Source organism: Bos mutus, chromosome 27 (genome assembly GCF_027580195.1).
Source record: "Bos mutus isolate GX-2022 chromosome 27, NWIPB_WYAK_1.1, whole genome shotgun sequence".
In the NCBI taxonomy this organism is placed as follows: Eukaryota; Metazoa; Chordata; class Mammalia; order Artiodactyla; family Bovidae; genus Bos; species Bos mutus.
Genome location: NC_091643.1, coordinates 11,325,715 through 11,344,928, shown reverse-complemented (window position 1 = coordinate 11,344,928; position 19,214 = coordinate 11,325,715). Strand labels below are relative to the sequence as shown.

The window sequence follows — 19,214 nt, the reverse complement described above, 5'->3', positions numbered from 1 at the left end:
CTATTCTAAAAGATTATTTGATCAGCCTGAACTTCTTTTGCTTTTATATGCATTTTTACATATTTTATATGCTTTTTTTTTTCCATGTAGGTTTGTCCTTGATTTATCTTGGATTGTTATTTTAAAAGTTGTAAAATTTCTTGGTCATAGATGCCACTTCAAAATTTGAAAATATTAAAGGTATTCTTTGCCATCTGCTAAAGATGTTTTAATAATCAAGGATAAATTATATGTAAGTTTGGTGTCACTGTATGGCTATGTTCACAGACTTATTATGTTGTTCAAGATACTACATTTTCCCTTTCTGTCAGGCAAATGCCTGGGTCTACTAACTATATGCTGCTAAGTCGCTTCAGTCGTGTCCGACTCTGTGCAACCCCATAGACGGCAGCCCACCAGGGTCCGCTGTCCCTGAGATTCTTCAGGCAAGAACACTGGAGTGGGTTGCCATTTCCTTCTCCAATGCATGAAAGTGAAAAGTAAAAGTGAAGTCGCTCAGTCGTGTCCGACTCTTAGCGACCCAATGGACTGCAGCCTACCAGGCTCCTCAGTCCATGGGATTTGCCAGGCAAGAATACTGGAGTGGGCTGCCATTTGCATTCTCCGACTAACTATATAGTTAAGCACAATCCAGGTTTTCTTAAGCACAGAACAGATTTTATAAAAGTCTATAAATGTTTACTGAAACTACTATCTTGCAGGTACCATATTAGATCATGTGACATATAAATTCTGGATAGGACATGCCTTCCATTATAGAGAGAGCCATATACATAAATAAGAATAAAGTCTGCTTTTTAAAAGATTTAAACAGGAAAGAGTAAGGAGGGGAAAACAAATGGGATACTGAAAATTCATTCAAAATATTTAGCACCAATTAACAAGTCAAAGCATTTAGTATAACAGTTCTAATACTGTGAAGCGAGGTGAAACCAGCTTTTGGCTCAACTACACCCAAAAACTAAGATCATGGCATCTGGTCCCATTGCTTCATGGGAAATAGATGGGGAAACAGTGGAAACAGTGTCAGACTTTATTTTTCTGGGCTCCAAAATCACTGTAGATGGTGATTGCAGCCATGAAATTAAAAGACGCTTACTCCTTGGAAGGAAAGTTATGACCAACCTCGACAGCATATTCAAAAGCAGAGACATTACTTTGCCAACAAAGGTCCGTCTAGTCAAGGCTTTGGTTTTTCCTGTGGTCATGTATGGATGTGAGAGTTGGACTGTGAAGAAAGCTGAGCGCCAAAGAATTGATGCTTTTGAAATGTGGTGTTGGAGAAGACTCTTGAGAGTCCCTTGGACTGCAAGGAGATCCAACCAGTCCATTCTAAAGGAGATCAGCCCTGGGATTTCTTTGGAAGGAATGATGTTGAAGCTGAAACTCCAGTACTTTGGCCACCTGATGTGAAGAGTTGACTCATTGGAAAAGACTCTGATGCTGGGAGGGATTGGGGGCAGGAGGAGAAGGGGACGACAGAGGATGAGATGGCTGGATGGCATCACCGACTCGATGGACATGAGTTTGGGTGAACTGTGGGAGTTGGTGATGGACAGGGAGGCCTGCCGTGCTGCGATTCATGGGGTCGCAAAGAGTCGGACACGACTGAGCGACTGAACTGAACTGACACCCAAAAAGAAGTGTTTGTATAGCATTGGTTGTTTCTGTTGAGGTGCAAGTTAGTGTTTACTGTTGACCCTTGAACCACGTGGGTTTGAACTGCACAGATTCACTTACCAGTGATTTTTTTTATTCCCAATAAAAATACTGTGACACTCTGTATCTGCAGGCTCGCATCCGTGGATTCAACTAACCGCAAGTGGCAAACCAGTTCAGTATCCATGGTTGGTTGAATCTTCAGAGATGGAAACCAGAGGGCCAATTTTGGGACTTGAGCATCTGGGCATTTTGGTATCCACCGGGGGTGCTGGAACCAATCTCCCCATGCATATAGAGAGGCAAACTGATTTTATTGCCATGTTTCTGCTCATTCTGTTCTTTTTCAGGCTGAAATAACCTTGTTGAAAGCCTTTGCGTCCATAAAATCGCATTTCCACTGTGAGTTTACATGTGGGGTTTTTCCAAGTGAATTTTCTGTTACCACCGGAGCTTTTCGTTTGTGTACCTGCCATTCTGTTAATTGATGTGAGAGACAACTCGTTCTTTGGGATTTGAAAAGAATTAAAAGATGGTGCATAGAGGTAGAGATTGGGTAGTGAGTCTGGGAGGGAGGAGGTCTTGCAGTCCAAGGTAAGAAGGCAATTTTCATTCAGGAAAGATCTGAAGTCGTAAGTGGTCCTAGCATAGGGGATGAGAGGAAAAGAGGCAGCAGCCCGAGCTACAAATTTAGAAAATTTTGAATACTCTGTTGTGGAATGTGGGTAGAATTTTCTACTGGAACATATGTACTGAAATTATGGGCAGGAATCTTGTCCATCTCTTTCATTACCTGAGTATTCATTGTATCCAGAAGTTAACTCAACAAGGGCAGGCCATTATATGAATTTTAGCCAATGGTCTGTGAACCACATGGAAAGTAGACGCAGCCTGGTTACAAGGTGTATTTGGGCAGTGGATATAGAAAGTGTCATGGCAGATGCTTTGTGACGATACCAAAACCTAGTCACTTCCCCCTTTTTTTGGAATTCTTTTTTTTTTTTAATCTGCCCTTCTTAAAATTAAAAAACCCCGATTTTAGTAAATATGAATGCGTAACTCGTGTGTGTGCGCGCACAGTTTTATATCCTTTTTATCCAGCAAGTCGTGTCTGATAACAAAACAGCGGACAATAAATATGTTAGTCCTTTTAGGTCCATCCACAAGAAGCAAAAGGTTTGTGGGAGGACGATGACCGCGACGGAGAGGGCTGGGGTGATCTGGAACCTTCAGATAACTGGGGTTGGGGGTGGGGGCATCGGGCCGTCGAGAAGGGCGGGCTGTCCGCCAAAGAGCGCAACAGGGGCCAGAACGCAAGGACTGGAGAGCCGGCGCGCCCCTCGGGCGACTGGTGGGCGGGGCGCTGAGTACCCAGCTGTTGCGTAGGTAGTCTCGCGAGAACGCGGCTCACCGAAGGCCAACGGTCGAAGGGTTTAGTGTCCTCTCAAAAAAAAAAAAGCCCAGAAGTCACGCTATGATCCGCTTAATGATATTGCTAGCGGGTCTTCGTGGCTTGCTAACGTCAAGACCCGTAAGCCCATGGATGCCCTGTGACTCCGGTGTGGGGAGTGAGAAGGTTTTTCTTTTCCTTCTTTACAGGCGTAACCTGCTTGGGTCACACTGCGCGGCACCTGGACACTTAAGTCCCTTTCCTCGTTTTTGGTTTCTTTTGCCCACCAGGGAACCGGGCTGTTTTTAGGCGCTGCGTAGTAATAGAGAAGGGACTCCTGAGAGAGGAAGGTGATTTTAATAAGCTCAAGGACAAATCTCTGATGCCCTGACTCTAAATCTGAATTGGGGGCCTCCCCTTTTTGTAGTTCTGTTATACACTACCTCAAAATTTCTTGCACTCAAAAGCACTCCAAAAACTTCATGAACTCAGACTCCAAAAAACTGATCTTCCTCAGATATCATCTGCTCCAGTAAAATAACTTGCCCTCTGTACAATAATAGTTTGTCCTGCAAAAAATGTATACAGAAAATGTATACATATACAAAAAAATGTCAGTTTTTGGAATTGTGCAAGATGGAGCCGCTTATGTCATGTCTACACTCTGGTCATCATGTTGACTTCTCCCGTGGTGGGAGTTTCAGGAGCTACAAAACCACTCAAAGGATATTATCTACAGCTCAGAATATTATCTCTAGCTCTTGAAGAGGAACTGAAGGTCCTTGACCGTTTTTAATGGCCGAACTATTATTATTTTTTCTTGCTTGACTACTTTGCTTTTGTTTTCCAAACCCCCGGCCCGATTAAATTTCTTCTTTGGCTACAGTTTTTCTGTAGACAAGAGGTAGGCAGAAGACATGGAAAGGAAGACTGTCCTGGGAAGACTCATAGGGTCCTGCTCAGTGACAGTAATAGACCTATTATGTGTTAATGTAAGTAACACATTTAAAAATGAAAACTCTGTTTTCCAAAACAAAGAATTTAGAGTGGTGTTGTGAATCTGCTTAAAAGTTTTGGTTTAATAGATGACAGATTCTCAGATCTACTTCTGCATATTTGAAGTATATGTGGTTGGGAAAGGGAGTAAGTATTTTATGAGCCTTTTCAGGTAGTTACCAGTATTCCCCTTTGGCTGCTATACCAAATACACACTTGATAAATGGTAAAGGTTAGTTACAACGTGGAATGAACTTTTCTTAATATGTTAAGATCCACTGGTCTATTTTGAACTTTAGTGGATATTTTACCCATTAAAAAATGTATTATCTTTGTTTTTAAATTATTTTAAATTGTAATAAAATATAAAAAACATAAAATTTGCCATCTTCAACCATTTAAAAAAATGAATGAACTTTATTTTTAGAGTGTTTTAGGTCCATAGCAAAACTGAAAGGTACAGAAATTTCCTATATACTCCCTGTCCCCACGTGTAGTCTCCGCTGTAGACATCCTGCAACCGCAGTCGTATATTTGTTACAATTTATGATCCCACACTGACACATCATTATCACCCCATATCTACAGTTTACCTTAGGGTTCACTTTTGATGTATATTCTATGGATTTTGACATATATAGAATGACATGTATCCACCAGAGTAGTTTCTCTCCCCTAAAAATCCCGTGTTTCACTGATTCAGCTCTCCCTTCCCTCTTAAGTCCTGACAACCACTGATCTTTTTACTATTTCCATCAGTTTTACCTTTTCCATAATGTCATATGGTTGAAATCTTACAGTTTGTTACCCTTTCAGATTGACTTCTTTCACTTAGTAATATGCATTTATTGTTCTTTCATGTCTTCCTAGGGCTCTATAGCTTATTTCTTTGTAACACTGAGTGATATTCCATTGTCTGTATATACCAGTGTATTTATCCATTTACCTACTAAAAGACATCTTGGTTGCTTTTAAGATTTGATAGTAAATAATGAAGCTACTATAAATATCTGTGTACAAGTTTTTGTTTGGACATAAGATTTCAACTCCTTTTGGGTAAATACCAAGGAGTGCTTTTGCTGGATCATATAATAAGAATATATTTAGTTTTGTAAACTATCCTCCAAAGTGGCTATGCTATTTTATAGTCTCATCAGCAGTGAATGAAAGTTCCTTCTCACATCTTTGCCAGCATTTTGTGTTGTCAGTGTTCTTCAGTTTGCCATTCTAATAGGTATAGAATGGTCATAATCTCTATGACTATATAATGTCATAGTCTCTAGTGACATATGATGTAGAACATTACTCTTCTTCTTATTTACCATCTATATATCTTCTTTGATGAGGTGTCCAAGTATTTTGCCCATTTTAAAGTTTTTTTTTTTTTAATTACTGTTGAGCTTTAAGAGATCCTTGTATTTTTCTGGGCTCCAAAATCACTGCAGATGGTGACTGCAGCCATGAAATTAAAAGACGCTTACTCCTTGGAAGGAAAGTTACGACCAACCTAGATAGCATATTCAAAAACAGAGACATTAGTCTGCCAACAAAGGTTCGTCTAGTCAAGGCTATGGTTTTTCCTGTGGTCGTGTATGGATGTGAGAGTTGGACTGTGAAGAAGGCTGAGCGCTGAAAAATTGATGCTTTTGAACTGTGGTGTTGGAGAAGACTCTTGAGAGTCCCTTGGACTGCAAGGAGATCCAACTGGTCCATTCTGAAGGAGATCAGCCCTGGGATTTCTTTGGAAGGAATGATGCTGAAGCTGAAACTCCAGTACTTTGGCCACCTCATGCGAAGAGTTGACTCACTGGAAAAGACTCTGATGCTGGGAGGGATTGGGGGCAGGAGGAGAAGGGGACGACAGAGGATGAGATGGCTGGATGGCATCACTGACTCGATGGACGTGAGTCTGAGTGAACGCTGGGAGTTGGTGATGGACAGGGAGGCCTGGTGTGCTGTGATTCATGGGGTCGCAAAGAGTCGGACACGACTGAGTGACTGATCTGATCTGTATATTTTGGATAACAGTTTTTTAATCAGGTGTGACTTTTGAAGATGTTTTTCTCCTAGTTTGTAACTTCTCATTCTCTTGATGGTGTCTTTCACAGAGCAAAAGTTTTTAATTTTAATGAAGTCCAGTTTATCAATTATTTTCTCATGCATCATGTCTTTGGTGTTATATCTAAGAAGTCGTTGCCTTACCAATGATCATCTAGGTTCACTCTTACATTAAGCAGTTTTATAATTTTGCATTTTACATTTAGATCTATGATTCATTTCAGGTGTTAAAGCCTGTGTCTAGATTATTTGTTTTGCATTTTGAAATCCATTTGTTATAGTATTTTTTTAAGACTATCTTTGCTCCATTATGTTGTCTTTTCCTATGTCAGAGATCAATTGATTGTATTTATATAGGTACTTTTCTGGGATCTCTGTTCTGTTTGACCTTTTTGTGTGTTCTCTTGCCAAAATTACACTACCTTGATTACTGGAGCTTTACTATAAGTCTTTAAGTCACATAGTGACAGTTGTTTGATTTTCTTCTTCTTCAGTATTGAGTTTGTTTTTTGGGATCTTTTGCCTCATAAATTTTAGAGTCAGTTTATTGATAACCACAAAATATCGTGGTGGGGTTTTGATTGGGATTGCACTGAATCTATAGAACAAGTTGGGGAAAGATTGACATTTTGAACTTTTTGTTTGCTGTTTGTCATCAAAGTTTTGTAGTTTTCCTCATAGAGATCTTACTCATATTTCATTAGATTTATAGCTAAGTATTTATTTAACTTTTGGGGATGCTAATGTACATGACATTGTGTTTTAAATGTCAAATTCTAGTGCTCATTTCTGGTATATAGAAAGTGAATGACATTTGTATATTAACCTTTTATGCTGCAAATTTGCTGTCTTAACCATTTTTAAGTGTATAGTTCAGCAGTGGTGAGTATATTCACATTGTTCTATAACATCTTTCTGGGAGCCTTTTCATTTTGCAAAACTGAAGCCCTATACCCATTAAACAAGTAATTAAAAATTGTGATAAAATATATGTAACATAAAATTTACCATTGTAACCCTTTTTCACTGATATTGCGTATTTGCTGTTTTAAGTAGAAGCTAATTAAAACATCTGTATTCAGTTTTCACTTTATTTTTATAGATTCTCTTTTTTCCCGGCTTTACCTTAGGTTTTATACTTTTATATAGTTTTCTGTTACTAATTAATGTGCTTTTGTTTCAGTACAGAGAACTGTAACATTTCTTGTGAGGCCATTCTCCTTTAACTTTTGTGAAATTGTTTATCTCTCCTTCAATTCTGAAGGACAGCTTTGCTGGGCATGGTATTTTTAGGTGGAATTTTTTTCTTTCAGTACTATATATTGAATGTATTATCCCACTCCATTCTGGTCTGCAAGGTTTCACTGAAAAATCCACTGATAGTCTTATGGGAGTCTGCTTGTACATAATATTTTGTGTTTCTCTTGCTGCTTTCTTGAGAGTCTCTCTTTGTCTCTACTTTTGGGCAGTTTACAATGTATGTCAGTGTAATTCTCTTTGAATTCCTTTTTTGGCTTTCTAGATTTAGATGTTAATTTTTTTACCCCAGGTGAGAGAAATTTTCAGTCATTACCTCTTTGAATAAGTTCTGCCCTCCACCCTGATTTATTTTCCTTCTATGACTTCTATAATGTGTATACTGCTCTGCTTGATTGTGTCCCATATATCCATGAATCTGTCTTCACTCTTTTTCATTCATTTCATTCTTTCTTTCATTCGTAAAAAATATTTTGCTCCTCTGATTAGATGAATTCTCTTGATCTGTCTACAGGTTTTCTGATCCTTTCTTTCACTTGATCTAGTCTGCTCTTGAATCCCTCTATTGAAAATTTCAATTCTGTTATTGTATTCTTCAGCTCTCTGATTTCTATTTTTTACTGATTCTAAAGGGTGTCAGACTTTATTTTTCTGGGCTCCAAAATCACTGCAGATGGTAATTGCAGCCATGAAATTAAAAAACCCTTACTCCTTGGAAGAAAAGTTATGACCAACCTAGATAGCATATTCAAAAACAGAGACATTACTTTGCCAACAAAGGTCCGTCTAGTCAAGGCTATGGTTTTTCCTGTGGTCATGTATGGATGTGAGAGTTGGACTGTGAAGAAAGCTGAGTGCCGAAGAATTGATGCTTTTGAACTGTGGTGTTGGAGAAGACTCTTTCGGGTCCCTTGCACTGCAAGGAGATCCAGCCAGTACATTTTGAAGGAGATCAGCCCTAGGATTTCTTTGCAAGGAATGATGTTGAAGCTGAAACTCCAGTACTTTGGCCACCTCATGCGAAGAGCTGACTCATTGGAAAAGACTCTGATGCTGGGAGGGATTGGGGGCAGGAGGAGAAGGGGACGACAGAGGATGAGATGGCTGGATGGCATCACTGACTTGATGGACGTGAGTCTGAGTGAACTGCGGGAGTTGGTGATGGACAGGGAGGCCTGGCGTGCTGTGATTCATGGGGTCATGAAGAGTCAGACACGACTGACTGAACTGAACTGAACTGACTGATGAACTCCTTATTGCCAAATTCAGACTTAAATTGAAGAAATTAGGGTAAACCACTAGACCATTCAGGTATGACCTAAATCAAATCCCTTATGATTATACAGTGGAAGTGAGAAATAGATTTAACGGACTAGATCTGATAGATAGAGTGCCTGATGAACTATGGATGGAGGTTCATGACATTGTACAGGAGACAGGGATCAAGACCATCCCCATGGAAAAGAAATGCAGAAAAGCAAAATGGCTGTCTGGGGAGGCCTTACATAGCTGTGAAAAGAAGAGAAGAGAAAAGCAAAGGAGAAAAGGAAAGATATAAGCATCTGAATGCAGAGTTCCAAAGAATAGCAAGGAGAGATAATCAAGCCTTCCTCAGTGATCAATGCAAAGAAATAGAGGAAAACAACAGAATGGGAAAGACTAGAGATCTCTTCAAGAAAATTAGACATACCAAGGGAACATTTAATGCAAAGATGGGCTCAATAAAGGACAGAAGAAAGTAGGAAGCAGAAGATATTAAAAGAGGTGGCAAGAAGACACAGAAGAACTGTACAAAAAAGATCTTCACGACCCAGAGAGTCACGATGGTGTGATCACTCACCTAGAGGCAGACATCCTGGAATGTGAAGTCAAGTGGGCCTTAGAAAGCATCACTATGAACAAAGCTAGTGGAGGTGATGGAATTCCAGTTGAGCTATTTCAAATCCTGAAAGATGATGCTGTAGAAGTGCTGTACTCAATATGCCAGCAAATTTGGAAAACTCAGCAGTGGCCACAGGACTGGAAAAGGTCAGTTTTCATTCCAATCCCAAAGAAAGGCAATGCCAAAGAATGCTCAAACTACCGCACAATTGTACTCGTCTCACACACTAGTAAAGTAATGCTCAAAATTCTCCAAGCCAGGCTTCAGCAATACATGAACCGTAAACTTCCAGATGTTCAAGCTGATTTTAGAAAAGGCAGAGGGACCAGAGATCAAATTGCCAACATCCACTGGATCATCAAAAAAGCAAAAGAGAGTTCCATTAAAACATCTATTTCTGCTTTATTGACTATGCCAAAGCCTTTGACTGTGTGGATCACAATAAACTGTGGAAAATTCTGAAAGAGATGGGAATACCAGACCACCTGATCTGCCTCTTGAGAAATTTGTATGCAGGTCAGGAAGCAACAGTTAGAACTGGACATGGAACAACAGACTGGTTCCAAATAGGAAAAGGAGTACATCAAGGCTGTATATTGTCACCCTGTTTATTTAACTTATATGCAGAGTACATCATGAGAAACGCTGGGCTGGAAGAAACACAAGCTGGAATCAAGATTGCCGGGAGAAATATCAATAACCTCAGATATGCAGATGACACCACCCTTATGGCAGAAAGTGAAGAGGAACTAAAAAGCCTGTTGATGAAAGTGAAAGTGGAGAGTGAAAAAGTTGGCTTTAAAGCTCAACATTCAGAAAACGAAGGTCATGGCATCTGGTCCCATCACTTCATGGGAAATAGATGGGGAAGCAGTGTCAGACTTTATCTGGGGGGGCTCCAAAATCACTGCAGATGGTGACTGAAGCCATAAAATTAAAAGACACTTACTCCTTGGAAGGAAAGTTATGACCAACCTAGATAGCATATTAAAAAGCAGAGACATTACTTTGCCAACAAAGTTTCTTCTAGTCAAGGGTATGCTTTTCCCAGTGGTCATGTATGGATGTGAGTTGGACTGTGAAGAAAGCTGAGTGCCGAAGAATTGATGCTTTTGAACTGTGGTGTTGGAGAAGACTCTTGAGAGTCCCTTGGACTTCAAGGAGGTCCAACCAGTCCTTTCTAAAGGACATCAGTCCTGGGTGTTCTTTGGAAGGACTGATGCCAAAGCTGAAACTCCAATACTTTGGCCACCTGATGTGAAGAGTTGACTGATTGGAAAAGACTCTGATGCTTGGAGGGATTGGGGGCAGGAGGAGAAGGGGACGACAGAGGATGAGATGGCTGGATGGCATCACTGACTTGATGGACATGAGTTTGGGGAACTTCCGGAGTTGGTTATGGACAGAGAGGCATGGCGTGCTGCAATTCATGGGATTGGAAAGAGTCAGACACGACTGAGCGACTGAACTGAACTTAACTGAATGATTAGTGCCATTGAACATCTTTTAATATGTATCGGGCATTTGTATATCTTTTTTGGAGAAATGAGTATTCACAAGTTCTTTGCCCATTTAAAAAAATTAGGTTTTTCATTTTGCTGTTGATTTAGGAGTTCCTCTTACATTCTGGATACTAGACCTTCAGTCAAGTGATTTGCAGATATTTTTTTCTCATGCTATAGTTTGTCTTCACTGTCTTGTGAATGTTGCATGACTCACAAAAGTTTTAAGTTATGATGATAGGACCTAATATATGTGTATATATATATTTTTCTTTTGTTGCTTATGGTTTTAGTGTCATATCTAAGAACAGGTTCAACAATTATTGACTCTTGGCTAATTCTGCTTCAGTTTTATGTTCCCTACCACTTCCTCTATTAGGCAAATTATAAATATTCTATCATTTTATTATCTAAATATTTAAGTATATATATCTAAATGACAAAATATAATTTTGAAATATAACCACAGTATCATGATCATGGCTTAGAAATTAATGACAGTTTCTTATATCATCCAGTTTTCAGTCTGTGTCCAAATTTTCAATTGTTTCATGAGTGTAATAATTTTCCTTACAGTTTGTAATCACCAAGAAACAATGTCCACACATTGCTTGAATCAGCATCCAAAATATACACTCATTGAGTTGGCTCCTCCCTACTCCATTTTATTTAGTGTCTGGTTTTTAGTACCATGTTGATAACTGATAATTCCAAATTTATATTTCTTCTCGTGCACTCTTTAGGCAGCCTATGAGATGATTTCCAATGTTTCTCACATCCTGGGACTCATGCCCTTGTGTAATCCCCTCCTCTTAAATGTAAACTATGTTTTATGATTTGTTTCCAGTGAATAAAATGTGGTCAATGGATGTCTTTTCTGAGATTAGAATATAGGATGACCGTGTCTTTTTCCTGGGTGCTCACTTTCAATCTCTTTTTCTGATCCCTTATTCTGGGGGAAGTAAGTTGTCATATTGTGAGTATCCTTATAGAGAGGTCTTTTGAGATTTCTCATGAACAGCCTGGAAAGACCCAATGCCTGTCATCAGCTAAGTGCATGAGCTTTGAAGTGGATCCTGTCCTAGTCAAGCCTTGAAATTGTTGCAGCCCTGGCTGACACTTTGATTGCAGTTTTGCTAGAGACACTGAACCAGAGGCGTTCAGTTAAGCTTTGCCCAGATGCCTGACCAAAGGGCCGTAGGGATTAATAAGTGTTTATTGTTTTAAGCTGCTATATTTGGGGATAATTTGTTATGCAGCAATAGATAATTAATATATCATCCTTCAGTTAAAATCAAAGATCATGTCTCTCTGCTCAAAATCTTCCAGTGGTTTCTTATGTCTCCAAGAATAAAAATTAAAGCCCTAACTCTGACCTATTTTGCCCTGTAGGATCTCAACAGCTTGTTTCCCTCCTCTCTGACCTCATCTCTTAATCTTTTCCTCATTGCTCATGCTATTTTAGCCACAGTTGTTTCCTTATGGCTTTTCAAACACACCAAGCATTTCCTTCCAAGAGTCTTAAATACTTGATATTTTTTCTTCCTGGAGTGTTCTGCCAAGATATTCATTTGTTCCCCTCCTCACCTTCTTCAGGTCTTTGTCCAAATGCCGTCTTCTCAGTGAGTCCTATTTAACCTCACCTTCAGCAATCGCTATTCTGTCATGAACCTATGACATATTCTGTCATAACCCATGATTCTGTGGGTTAGTGGGACTGTTGTTCTGGTTTGGACCAGTTTAGCTAATCTGCAGGTCATTTGTACTCTTTCCTGCAGCTGTTGTCAGCTCCTGAGTTGGTTGGCAGCTGAATAGTGTAGGATGGTCTCACACACCGGTCTCTCTGTTGGAATGTGTTCAGCTAGGGTGCCTTGGCCCCTTTCACATAGTCCCCCACCCTCCTGTTAGCTTGCTCAGGCTTGTTTACATGCAATTTCAGGATTCGAAGGCAGTAGGAGGGCAAGCCACAGTGCATAAGCTCTTTTCAGGTTTGTTTGTTTTACATTTCTTATTGTCTAATTGGCCAAAGTAAGTTACTTGGCTAAGTCTAGAGTTAGTTCCTAAGTATATCCATGGGAGACAGTACTTCCTGTTGTATCTGTCACATCTGATTTCTGAAATTTTTTAGAGTTTTTCTAGAATTTCTCAACAACTGTCACACTTTCATCTTTAGCTTATCAAGACAATTGTTGAGACCTCTTAGCTGGTGATAGCACTTTACCAATTTCCCACCTTTTTTTTTGGTAAATGTTTTTCACCATAAAAATCTGTGATTTTTCACTTATTTTCTGGATGCCTTGTATTTGAATGTTCTTTTTTCCTCTTTTTTTAGAATATTTATAACCTGTTTTATATAATAGATTTAATTTTATTTAGGTAGTAATATTATCTGTTTGTAGTATTTATTTATTTGTCTGCACTGAGTCTTAGTTGCAGCACATGAGTTCTTCGATCTTTGTTGTGGCATGCAGGGTCTTTTGGAGAAGGCAGTGGCAACCACTCCAGTACTCTTGCTTGGAGAATCCTGGGGACAGAGGAGCCCGGTGGGCTGCCGTCTGTGGGGTCACACAGAGTCGAACATGACTGAAGCGACTTAGCAGTAGCAGCAGGGTCTTTAGTTGAGGCATGTGGGATCTAGTTCCCTGACCAGGGATCAGACTCGGGCCTGCTGTATTGGGAGCATGGAGTCTTAGCCACTGGACTACCAGGAAAGTTCCTCTTACCTGTTTTTAAATTGTTTTCAATATTTTTATTGGAGTACACAGGTGATAACTCATATTTGCAGAAGCAAGTCTTATATAAAAGAACATGCACAAATATTTAGTCAAGTTTAGGATGCAGTTATTAACTGTTTTTTTCTTTCTCCAGATTTTCAAAATTCATTTCTACAAATCATACTTCCAGAGAAAGTCCAAGCAAATACAAGTGAAAGTGAGAATTCAGAAGTAGAAAATGTAAGAGATTTTCCATAGTTAATGCTGTTATATGAAATTTCTTATTTTTATTGCATAGCAGTGAAGTACATAAATTTCATTAGAGTATAAATAGCCAATATCACTACTGATAAGGAATTTAAAGTTTTGATGGTAAAAGCAAATATATAAATCAGAATGTTCTAATTTTTCTAGAATTTGTCATTAACTCATGGTAAAATAATTTTTTAAAGTTCAAAGAGAGAATACAATATAAAAGAATTAGTCTTATCTGAGTGGTATCTAGATGATTCAGATGAAGAGAATAATTTTCTCCAAAATTGCTAAGGAGAATCTGTCTTAAGTATAATCTTCTTTCTTAATCTCTACCTTTGCATTTACCAGTTTTCAGAGTATAAACTGATTATTCTGTTATGTTTATTGGAAAGATGATAGTTTATCCTACTTATTGATTTATTTAACAGATATTTCTCTGGACTTGTGTGCATAGCTATATGCTAAGAGCCTTAGGAGATTAAAAAAAAAAAACAAAACAGCATGCCTTGCTTACAAGTGACTGATCTTTTTTTAAAAAAATTTGATCAGTTAACTATTTTTGAGTGTGCTGGGTCTTTGTTGCTGTGTGTGGACTTTCTCTAGTTGTGGCAAGCAAGGGCTACTCTTTGTTGTGATACATGGGCTTCTCATTGCAGTGGCTTTTCTTGTTGTGGAGCCCAGGCTCTAGAAGCTTCAGTAGTTGAGGTACTTAGGCTCAGTAGTTGTGGCTTGTGGACTCTAGAGTGTGGCTCAGTAGTTGTGGAACATGCTGTTCCGTGGCATGTAGGATCCTCCCGACCAGGGGTCGAACTTGAGTCCCCTGCATTGGCAGGCAGATTCCTGACCACTGGAGCCCCAGAGAAGTCCAGTGGCCAATCTTTTGATAACACTTTATTTTTAACAGTTTTAATGAGGTATAATTTAGACACCACAGAATTCACCCATTGTAAGTGTATAACTCAGTGATTATTAGTATGTGAATTATGTAAACATTACCATAATCCAGTTTTTAAAAAAATTTTTTTTAATTAAACATTTTTTTTACTTTACAATATTGTATTGGTTCTGTCACACATCAACATGAATCCGCCATGTGTTCCCCATCCTGAACCCCCCTCCCACCTCCCTCCCTGTACCATGCCTCCGAGTCATCCCAGTGCACCGGCCCCAAGCATCCTGTATTGAACCTGGACTGGAGATTCATTTCTTATATGATATTATTCATGTTTCAGTGCTGTTCCCCTAAATCGTCCTACCCCCTCCATCTCCCATAGAGTCCAAAAGACTATTCTATACATCTGTGTCTCTTTTGCTGTCTCGCATACAGGGTTATTGTTACCATCTTTCTAAATTCCATATATATGTGTTAGTATACTGTATTGGTGTTTTTCTTTCTGGCTTACTTCACACTGTATAATAGGCTTCAGTTTCATCCACCTCATTAGAACTGTTTCAAATGTACTCTTTTTAATGGCTGAGTAATACTCCATTGTGTATATGTACCACAGCTTTTGTATCCATTCATCTGCTGATCAACATCTAGGTTGCTTCCATGTCCTGGCTATTATAAACAGTGCTGTGATGAACATTGGGGTACACGTATCTCTTTCAATTCTGGTTTCCTCGGTGTGTATGCCCAGCAGTGGGATTGCTGGGTCATAAGGCAGTTCTATTTCCAGTTTTTAAAGGAATCTCCACACTGTTCTCCATAGTGGCTGTACTAGTTTGCATTCCCACCAATAGTGTAAGAGGGTTCCCTTTTCCCCATACCCTCTGCATCATTTATTGTTTATAGACTTTTGGATAGCAGCCATTCTGACTGGCGTGAGATGGTACCTCATTGTGGTTTTGATTTGCATTTCTCTGATAATGAGTGATGTTGGGCATCTTTTCATGTGTTTGTTAGCCATCTGTATGTCTTCTTTGGAGAAATGTCTATTTAGTTCTTTGGCCCATTTTTTGATTGGATCGTTTATTTTTCTGGAATTGAGCTGTAGGAGTTGCTTGTATATTTTTGAGATTAGTTGTTTGTCAGTTGCTTCATTTGCTATTATTTTCTCCCATTCTGAAGGCTGTCTTTTCACCTTGCTTATAGTTTCCTTTGTTGTCCAAAAGCTTTTAAGTTTAATTAGGTCCCATTTGTTTATTTTTGCTTTTATTTCCATTACTCTGAGAGGTGGGTCATAGAGGATCCTGCTGGGATTTATGTCAGGAAGTGTTTTGCCTATATTCTCCTCTAGGAGTTTTATAGTTTCTGGTTTTATGTTTAGATCTTTGATCCATTTTGAGTTTATTTTTGTGTATGCTGTTAGAAAGTGTTCTAGTTTCATTCTTTTACAAGTGGTTGATCAGTTTTCCCAGCACCACTTGTTAAAGAGATTGTTTTTTCTCCATTGTATATTCTTGCCCCCTTTGTCAAAGACAAGGTGTCCATAGGTGTGTGGATTTATCTCTGGGCTTTCTATTTTGTTCCATTGATCTATATTTCTGTCTTTGTGCTAGTACCATACTGTCTTGATGACTGCAGCTTTGTAGTATAGCCTGAAGTCAGGCAGGTTGATTCCTCCGGGACTAAAATTTTAAAGCTAGGACATGCTGCTACTTCAGTATCAGGATCTTATGTTTGGTATTTCTGCCTTTTATCTGACATATGCATGTTTTGCTTCTTTCTGGTCTTACTTAAAAAAAAAAAGCTTGAAAAATTTTGGCATGATTTTGGAGTTACAAAAATTGCAAAGATGCTACCTTGAATTCCCATATAAGTTCATTCAGTTTCTCCTAAAATTAATATCTTATATAACCATTTTGACCATTTACTAGACCTTTTTTAACAACTTGCCTTTTTATTATTTTTTTTTAAAGATTTGTATTGTTTCCTGGTTGTTTCTTATTTTCACTGATCCTATGTTCTGGTATTTATGTCTTTTTAGTTTTTACTGAATTTTCTTTTTAATGATATTCTAATTCTTGCTTTTCACGTGTTCTTTTTTTGAAAGATAAAGTCTCATCTCTTAGATTCACTGACTAACTGATATTGCAACTCACTACCATGTTTTAACTTGAGAATAGTAGAGTTCGAGTAAAAATCTATGCCAAATTTTAAGAATCTTCTGCTTAAAATATAGGAAATAAGGCATACATTTCAGGAAAATGGTTAAAATAAATGACTTTTGTGCTTAGTGGAGTAAGTTAAACTTCACTGAAATAGAGTACCTTAATATCCCAGTGATGCAATAGAATAGATGTTATGACATGGCATGTAGTTTCTTCTTTTATTTATTTATTTATTTTTAGTCTCTTCTTTTAAAAAAAAGTTTAAAATTCAGTTACAAATAGGTTTCTAGTGCTTTATGACTCCTTATATTGGACTAATTTTGTGGAAATAGTAAGAATAGATTGTATAATAAATGTTAAAAATTTTGATATATTATTGCAGATTTTAAATCACACATAGTCTGAGACTTTTAAAGCATTATTTGGAAGGATTAGTCAAAATAAAATTGTTGTTTTACCTCTTCTGTTACATTTGTCTTTACTCTCAGTTTTTCTGGATTCTCTAGAAACAGGTATCCTATAGTATTTCAATAGATGAGAAACCGTATACTGTGCACCTTAAGCAAAGGTAACTTTTTATTTTTAGACTTAATTTTACTTATATGAATTCATTTGCTTATGATAAAAATAGAATATTAAAAGTCATGTAGTTATTAAACTGTTTAGTTGTCTCAGATGAACAAATGCTTCCTGTGAATTAATTTTTTGGTCCTAATGCCTCAAGTAGTCTTTAGTGAATAGGGAAGCTAAGAACGGGAAGAATAAGGATTCATCTGAAGATTAATCTGTATGATCTTAAGTTAGGAGAGCCAGCAGGATCTATATAATCAGGGTAGGATGTAATAAGAAAGAAGTAAATCTGTAACTGTATCAGTTAGAGTTTGATCAGGGAGGCAGGTTCACCACCAAGAATATGAAATAAGGGATTTAGTATAGAAATTAGATCATACAGTACTGTGGGAGCTGGTGAACAGTTTATGGAAAAAAGTAATAGCTACATACCATCCCTAAGAGTATTGTGAAAATAATTTAAATAACTTTATATAGGGTTTAATTATTTGATGGAAAACCAGTTGAGAAATGCTGGCTTGGAAGCAATTTGTAACTTTCAAGAGGTTGATTTCAGTTAAATTTTGGGTGTAGAACTAGATTAAGTGGTATTAAGGAGAGCTGAATTGTGAGAAACCAAACGTTTTAAGTGAAAATGGCTTTTCCAGAAATGTTTGACAGAGAAAAAAGAAAAGAAAAAATGAAATGTTTTGGCTGGCAGGAAGTTTCTTAAAGAGAGAAATATAAACAGTGATTCATTGTGTTATTAGATGCCAAAAAATGGCATTGAGTAAAAGAGTTAACCTACTCCTTTAGACAGAAGGGAAGAATAGTAAATGACAACTCAAAGAGCTTTTCAAGTGCATAAGAGAGAATGCATATTGCATTTGAATATATTATCAGAACTGTAAGCAGTAGTAAGAAATAAAGGAATTGGAGCCTGGGAGATGGATTGAGCATGTATATACTCTATTTTTGGAAATTACCTGTATAATGATTAAGATGGTATGACAATTATGAAGCTATTGCAAAAGTTATATGAGATATAATAAGAAGCATAATTTGTAATGTGTAAGAGGTTTTTTTTTGAGATATAACTGAGGTGGCAGAAAAAAATTAGATATTGGACACAATGGTAGAGATTTGATTGGCACGGTGAAGGAATAGGACAAGTCTGTGTCAGAGGATATCCATAAGTGTCCAGTGGCAGTAAGGCTGATTGATTGATTGGTTGAAGTACAGTTATCTTACAATATTTTATTAGTTTAAGGTGTACAATGTAGTGACTATATATTTTTATAGATTACAAACTATATATAGTATTATAACTGGTAGTTCATATCCCTTAATCCCCTTCACTTATATGTTAAAGGCCATTTTTATAAACCCATAGCTAACATCATACTCAATGATGAAAAGCTAAAAGCTTTTTTCTCTAAGACTACAAGTAAGACAAAAATGCCTGCTCTCACCACTTTTATTCATCATAGTACTGGAAGTCCTAGCCATAGCAATTAAAAAGAAATAATTTTCTGAAGGAAATCAACCCTGAGTATTCATTGGAAAGACTGATACTGAAGTTGAAGCTCCAGTACTTTAGCCACCTAATGCAAAAAGCCAACTCATTGGAAAAGACCCTGATGCTGGGAAAGATTGAGGGCAGGAGGAGAAGGTGGTGACAGAAGATGAAATGGTTGGGTGGTATCACCAACTCAATGAACATGAGTTTGAGCAAACTCCAGGAGATAGTGAATGACAGACAAGTCTGGCATGCTGCAGTCCATGGGGATGGAAAGAGTCGGACATGACTTAGTAACTGAACAACAACAATAGACATCCAGATTGGAAGGGAAGAACTATAACAGTCACTATTTTCAAATGGCATGATACCACAGAAA

At 38.0% G+C, this 19,214-nt stretch overlaps 1 protein-coding gene across 1 annotated transcript in view; it reads left to right on the top strand.

Moving 5' to 3' along the window:
- The first annotated feature begins 12,671 nt into the window (after positions 1–12,671).
- The window catches only part of ADAM32 (ADAM metallopeptidase domain 32), a 169,401-nt gene continuing 162,858 nt past the window's right edge, over positions 12,672–19,214 (top strand). Inside the window, exons 1-3 of the mRNA XM_070364108.1 lie at positions 12,672–12,732; positions 13,613–13,698; positions 17,274–17,335. Coding sequence (XP_070220209.1) covers positions 12,672–12,732; positions 13,613–13,698; positions 17,274–17,335 — 209 coding nt within the window. The remainder of the gene's footprint in view (positions 12,733–13,612; positions 13,699–17,273; positions 17,336–19,214) is intronic.